Below are 7,492 nucleotides of genomic sequence, written 5' to 3' on the forward strand. Positions count from 1 at the left end.
TCACTTTCAGTTCACGATCAGAGCTTGTATGTCAGGCTTTTGGACACTTCGGGTGGGCTCCATCATTCATTCCATCTCATGTCTGCAGCATCTGCACCTTTCTTCTTTACTGATGCTCCACACAATTGTGAATGCAAATTTTCAGAGCACAAAATTCTCTCAAGATTAGCTCATAGGACAATTGCATTTTTCTATTTTATCTTCTGTATACACACCCTCATTTGCTGCAATCCTGTCCATTTTCTAGATGAACAAATACAGAAGACTCCAAGTCAGTCCAGTGTCATGTGGCAAAGCTGTTTGGAATCCCAGTTTCTATCCTGGGCATCCAAATGTGGGATTTGTGGCTTCCTTAACCTTGAGCCACCGTCTGCAGCTGTGCAGGTGTCCTCAAACAAGGCTGTCTTAGGATTACCACTGCCATGATGAGCCAGCATGACCAAAGCAACTCGGAAAGGAAAGGGTTTATTAGGCTTATGCTTCCATATCACTGTTCATCACTGAAGGAAGTCAGGACAGGAACTCAAGCAGGGCAGGAACCTAGAGGCAGGAGCTGATCAGAGGCCACAGAGGGGGGCTGCTTACTGGCTTGCTCCACATGGCTTGCTCAGCCTGCTTTCTTACAGAACCCAGGACTCCCAGCCCAGGGATGGCACCACCCACTATGAGCTGGGCCCTCCCCCATCAATCACTAATTAAGAAAATATCCTACAGGCTTGCCTACAGCCTGATCTTATGAAGGCCTTTCCTCCATTGAGGTTCCTTCCTCGCACATGACTGTAGCTTGTGTCAAGCTAACATAAAACCCAGCCAGTGTAAAGGACACCCGACCAAAGGGGACAGTGATGGTAGCAGTAGAAAAAACAGCAAGCATATTGAATGCTGGGAAGCATTTAATAAGAAATTTAGCATTTTATTAACCCCCTCCTTTTTTTTTTTTTTTTTTTTTTTACCAGTTATGCAATACAAAACAAAAGTTAGCGAAGTTATAAATGAAAGCCCGTCTTACATCCAGTCCAGCTTAATTTTTCCTGCTAGCATTTATAAGTGCTTTTTGGTTCAATTTACTGAAATATCAGACTCTTAAAATAATTTCACGTGTGGGATGGATACGCACAAACTTCAGTCATGCTCAATACCTACCTGTGTTCTCCACGGCCACATACCATCATAGCTCCAGCAAGATAGACAGAGGAGTGTGGTCCATTTCTATCCCTTGTGTAAACAGATCCACTCACTACAAGTTCTCCTGCAGCCTTTTGTCGGGGAGGTTCTTCATACTGTGACAAGGGTTTCTGCACTGCCTTGCGGCATCACTGCTGTGCTGCCACACAAGCCGTTCTGCTCACGGCAGGCATGCGTCTCCTCGCAGCCTCAGCTGTCGTAAACAACACAGTTTGCCCTGCGTACCGTGCCATTCTTTTCTCAAGGGTCATGGAACCGGTCCTCTGTGCCTGACCTGCAGGTCTTCTTCATTTCCTCTCAGGTGAGCCTCATTAGGTATCATCCTGTAGCTGCGTCAGACACTCCCACCTTCCAGTTACTTCTGGTTTTGGCATTTCATTGTGTGTGTGTGTGTGTTTGTGTAGTTTAAAAGTAAGTTTTGTAAGATAGAGAACCAGAAATGGAATTTATGTGTTAAAATGTATATGTAGGTATTGTGACAGATTAAAATTCCTTCCAGTCTTAGAGGTAAATCTAGACACTGATTTATATAAAATTTCCACTCATATGCACCCTTTTATTGCAAACTCTTTATCCTTTACTACTTTAAAAAGCCTTATCAACCTTATGAACAACTGTATTTATTATTCTTTTAGTTTGAATTTTCTAGCTACCAGAATTTTCGAGGCATTTGATTATTTATTGACAATTTGAAGTTCATGAACTGGCTTTTTTTATGGTTGTATATTTGTCCTTTTGTTGATATGCAGCAACTATTTTGGATATTAAACAAGATATTTAGAGTATTCAGAATATTACGATTGGTTTCAATTTCCTGTTACAATATTATGGCATTTCTCTCCACACTTCTGTGTTCTATAGTGTGCCAAAGTATGTATACAAAACAATCATTTTCACCTTTTACAGTTCTTATTTCAGTGGCACTATGTGTGTTTACACTGTTGCATAGCCCTTACTGCAATTCATTTCCAGAGCTTTCTTCATCTTGTAGCACTGAAATGTTGTATCCACCCCATATCCTTTCTTTCCTCTACCACAAACCCTGATCAACTACCCCATACCCAATACCTCCTCCTTCTCTCTATGCCTACCAGCTACCATTCTATTTTCTGCTATAGTACAGAGGCATCTGAGCATTAGAATTGTGTATGAGTGGAGTCACACAGCACTTGTTTTTTGTTTTTTTAATTGGATTCTCTTACTTAACATAATGTCAAGTTTCATTTATACTGTAATGAGTTTCAGCATTACCTTCCTTTCTAAGGTTGAATAATATTCCATTATATGGATATACCACCTCTACATAATTTCATCTATGGATGATCTTGATTATTCCCAATATTTGAATGTTACAGATAATGCTGCTGTGAAGATATGTATGCAAATATCTCCCAGAGTCCTGCTTTTAATTCTTTTGAGATTTTTTTGTTGCTTTTTCACATGCTTATGGTGTGTTTACTTGTACAGAAAACTGTAGCCTGTGGTGTTTTTTTTATTTTTTATTTTTTGGTCTTTTTGTTATTTTGTCCTTTTTTTTTTTTTTTCTTCAGAGCTGAGGACCAAACCCAGGACCTTGCACTTGCTATTGCTAGGCAAGCACTCTACCACTGAGCTAAATCCCCAACCCTGCCTTTGGAGTTTGATTATTTGCTTTAAGAAGATTTTTTTGTCCTCAAGACTGTAATTATAATCTCATATATTTTATACTAGAACTTCTGTAGCTTCTTTTTACGTCTAGCTATTCACTTGGAGTCGGTTTGTTTTGTATTTTGAGAGCGGTGTGTCTGTGTGTGTCACTAAACATATGCATTTGCCCATTGATTGTGAAGACACTATTTCATGGTTCCTTATTAAGAGATTACTTAAATCAAACTCCATATCTGTATCACTCTGCCTCTGTCTCTCTTCATGTATAACACACACACACACACACACACACACACACACATATTCTCTCTCACATACAGATATACATGCACAGACACATATGCACATGTACACACAGACAGACAGATACATACACAGACAGACACTCAGATGCATGCACACACATATACACACACAGCCAGCCACACACAGATTCACACATACACACGGGGACAAACACAGACACACACACAGTCACACGGGTGTGCACTAAGGAAAGAAGGAAATAAGCGTGTGTTGAGCAAAGCAGATGCATCCATGGGAACGGCACTCTGCTGGTGAAAACACACCAAGGTCTTGGCAAGCTCTTCAGGAGCGAATGCCCGCTGCTAATTATGAATGCATTCAGAGCAGAACAAGTGCCCTGGTGTGCATGCTTTAGAGCTATTTTCTTAGCAAAGGCCTTGATCTCAGCATTGATGCAGCGGTCATTGGCACGCAGTTGCCTGGAGTGTACTTCCTGTGCAGCCATTTAAAAGGAAAAGGTGAGAAGAGACTGATTTGTCAGCATGGAAGGATTATCTCCTGTTTTGTTTTATTCAAAGAGTGAGAGAGGGGGGGATGGGGGAGAGAGAGAGGAAGAGAGAGATGTTTATCTAACATACTTTAGACTGACCTCAATCTTTCTATTCAACCAAAAATGAGCTGGAACTCCAGATGTTTCTGTGTCTACCTCCTGATTGCTGGGGTTGCAGGCATGTGCCGCCATGCTTGGTCTGTGTGGTGCCGGGCTTTGAATTCAGGCCTCCCACACTCTAGGCAAGTACTCTATTAAATGAGATGGATTGCTGTACTTTAACAATTATTTTCTTGGGTAAAAGTTTTTGTTTTTGTTTTCAGTTTTTACAGTTTCTAATGGAAGTCTCTTAAAAATGATTATTGAACTTGTTTGCCACACCTGTGTGTGTCAGTGGTTCTCAACCTGCGGGCCTCAGCCCCTTTGGGGGTAGAACATCAGATATCCTGCATACCAGATATTTTCATTATGATTCATAACAGTAGCAAAATTACAGTTAGAAACTGGCAACAAAAATACAGCTGGGGTCGCCAACTGTATTAAAGGGTTACACTGATGTGTAAGGTATGTCTGGTGCCTGTCACTCTCATCCTTCTCTGCTCTCTCTTCCCCTTCTCCCCTTACACTAGAATTACCTTTCAAGCCGTTATTTTCTAGATTCACCAAGTTTAACTAGGGGCTTTTTCTGTTTGTTTGTTTCAAAATGGAAATCTAAATGATTGGTGTAAGAATGTAGTGCAACAGGGATGACCATTCCTGCTTTTAAAAACGTCAGGGAAGTAGTTGGGAACCCTTCCCCACAAGGATGGCGGTGTGCGGGGAGATTGAGGGTGATTAAGTAAAGAGTCAGGCTGGGAGTGTCGGGGAAAGTTATGATTCATATCAAACCACTATCAAGCACCTCCGGGCTAATTACAACCAATTGTTATTTATTGAGGCTAATTACCATGGTTTGATAACCCTGGGAGTAATCAAAACTTAGAAGCTCTATAAAGCCCACTTTTTTCAAAGCATTGCAAAATGTATTGTTAATTCAGTGTTAGAAAGCTTGTGAGTGTGCATGTTAATACTGCCTGGGGACCAGGGCCTGAAGGTCTTCATTTTGCTCTGCTGTGTGTCTTGAGTTGGCTAATTCGTACAAACCTCAGCTTCCTTAGATGTGAAATAAAGATTTCATCAAACCATAAAGTCCACATGTAGTTCACACATATACACACACCACATACACATACAAACAGCACACATGCAGACACACACACATACAACATGCACATAGAACACCCTGTGATACACATGCACACACACATACACACACACATACATACACACACACACACACACCACATCCTTCCCCATGCCAACCAACCAAATATAATATCCCCAAATCAAAACAAGCAGGTGCCATACTAGTCAATTTTTCTTGAATAAATGTATTAGCATAGGTTAAATTATGTTTTAAAAGAATTTTAAACTAATTTCAAAAGCTCACCAGAACGTGATCAGTAGACTGTACTCATTCTGTTTGGAAGAGTACATGTGAGGTCATGTTGATCTCTCGGGTGCTTTGGAAGGAACCCACAGGATAAAGGCACCGTCTGGTTAGGCTCACAGAGTAAGGAATTCTGTAGCATGTACAGTAGAAGCAGTTGACGGTTGAAGGTGCTGAAGGAATGAATATGTGTCTGCCTAGAGTGTATGAGGCTCTACTCAAAGTGCTGCATCTGGGATAAGTGTCTTGTCCCCCTGCCCCTATTATTTTATCAATAGGTGAAGATTTGGTTCCAGAACAGAAGGATGAAGTGGCGGAATTCCAAAGAAAAGGAAGTGCTCTCCAACCGGTGCCTCCAGGAAGTGAGCCTTCAAGAAGACAGGCTGGCCCGGCCTGCTGTGGCCTTCCCTGCTCAGTGTGCTTCCATATGGGAAGTCTCCCAGCCACACGCCAGTCCCAGCTGGAGGGAGAACTCTCCGGGACCCACAGAAAGACTGACCCAGGAGAATCCTGGGCTGCCAGAAGCAAATCCGCTCCGAGGGGCCTTGTATTTGTGTCCTGAGAAGGAGGCTGGAGGCAAGGGTGGACTCAGCAGCGCCATATGAAGGGAATGTGCTCCTTGCTCACCTAAAAGAACCCTTAGCCAGTAACATTTGGATTAAAGCCAGTTAGATTGTGCCTCAAAACTGCCTTAAACTAACACTTCGGCGTGATGCCTGAGCTGTTGCCCAAGGAGAGACACTCTACTGTTTTTTTTTGTTTGTTTTGTTTTGTTGTTGTTGTTGTTTTATTTCTAGACTGAGGCTCAGTGTATGAATGCAATAGAACCTCCCAGAAGGTACACTAGGACCGAAAGAGTAAGTGCCAGCATCAGCCCAGAGCGTGTTCTGGATATGTGTATATATGCACGTGTCTGTGTGTGTGTATGTATATGCTCATTAAATACATTAGCAGAAAACAGTTCTCTCCAAGTTTTACATGGAGCAAATTCATTTCTTTTTATATGAAGGAAAAGACATGGAACAAATAGTAATTTTTCAAATAAGGTAAAAATTGGGCTTCAATAATTAACACAATTAATTATGTTTGTAAAAATTCTCATCTTCCAACTTCTTTGGTATCCAGCTGTAAATGAATTTTGGCAATCTCAGCAGCCCTAGTCAGATGAGCCATGGTTTGGTACACACACTGGACATAGAGAAGATGAACTCAATATTAACTATAATGTTTGAGTAGAGGTATTCATATTCCTAGTTTCCAGGTCTGAGATAGATGGGGCTCCAGGGAGGAAGGTTCACATTTAGGCATTAATTGGCTTTTGGACTCTTCTTGGTAGGAGTTATCCTAGACCAGAGTTTTCTAAATAAAATGAATGCCTGGGCAGGGGGCTTGCCAGCTAACAGGTCAGCACTCAATAACTGTTCGATTACCTACAGCTAGTTGGTAATCAGTGGCCAAGAGGAAGTCAAGGCGCTGTGCGGGTCACCTTTCTTAAACTGTCTCCAACGGGACTAAAGACTGCAGTGCTGATGGCCTCTGTGCTCTGTGCTGACTGCACGCTACATGTGATGCGAATTTTCCACCTAGTTGGCTCATACTATGTATGTTAAGTGGTTTTATATATTAACAGACACCACCCAGATGTTTTCTGATTACCCTGAAATAGTCTTCGTATAAAATCACATCTCTGGTAATGATTTGCTTAGTTAATCCGAATATGTTAATTCTAAGCCCACGGGAGGGGTGGTGGTGGTGGTGGTGTTTTACTTTGCAGGAAATGAGGCAAAGGAAAGGAAGTGGTGCTCTTTGGATCGGATCTGTCCTTTGTGGGGCATTCTGTTAGTGAGCAAGTGAGGAAGTGATGGGGCTTCTAGCATGCATACCTTCTCAGCTGTAGGCTCCAGGAGATTAGAGGGAAGAAGAGAGCGTCCACGAGAAGACAGCAGCTGTAACCAACACCAGGAAATTAGGTTTTAATGAATGGAGTTTGAATTGGCCCATCAGCTGGTGTCTTTGTCACCTTTATGCTCCCTAAAGGTCATGTTAGCAGGTTGTCTCTGAGCTTCCTTGTAGGAAGTGGGAACCAGGGATCTCATGACTGTTTTAAAGTCAGTTTACCAAGTGAAATCCCAGCCTGCTTTCTGTAGTGCTAACCTTATTGCATTTGTAGGCTCCTTTCTATTGCCAGAGACTATGCTGAGCGTTTAGGGTCCATCAGGTCATCTAGTCCTCATGGCCATAACCCTGTGATGCTGACAGTGTCACCCCCATTACTCCATCCAGGGAGCTGAGGCACTGCAGACGGAGGTGATCATCCAGAGTCACAGGGCTAATAAAGGAAAGGGTCCGTGCCAGTTTCACACCATAAAATGTTA

The 7,492-nt window shown here is 42.2% G+C and overlaps 1 protein-coding gene across 1 annotated transcript in view; it reads left to right on the forward strand.

The window, feature by feature from the left end:
- Nucleotides 1-6,077, forward strand: part of Dbx2 (developing brain homeobox 2) — a 27,838-nt gene extending 21,761 nt beyond the window's left edge. The window contains 1 exon segment of the mRNA XM_060388749.1: nucleotides 5,396-6,077. Coding sequence (XP_060244732.1) covers nucleotides 5,396-5,722 — 327 coding nt within the window. The 3' untranslated portion in view covers nucleotides 5,723-6,077.
- The last annotated feature ends 1,415 nt before the right edge of the window (nucleotides 6,078-7,492 follow it).

Source organism: Meriones unguiculatus, chromosome 8 (assembly GCF_030254825.1).
Source record: "Meriones unguiculatus strain TT.TT164.6M chromosome 8, Bangor_MerUng_6.1, whole genome shotgun sequence".
NCBI lineage: Eukaryota > Metazoa > Chordata > Mammalia > Rodentia > Muridae > Meriones > Meriones unguiculatus.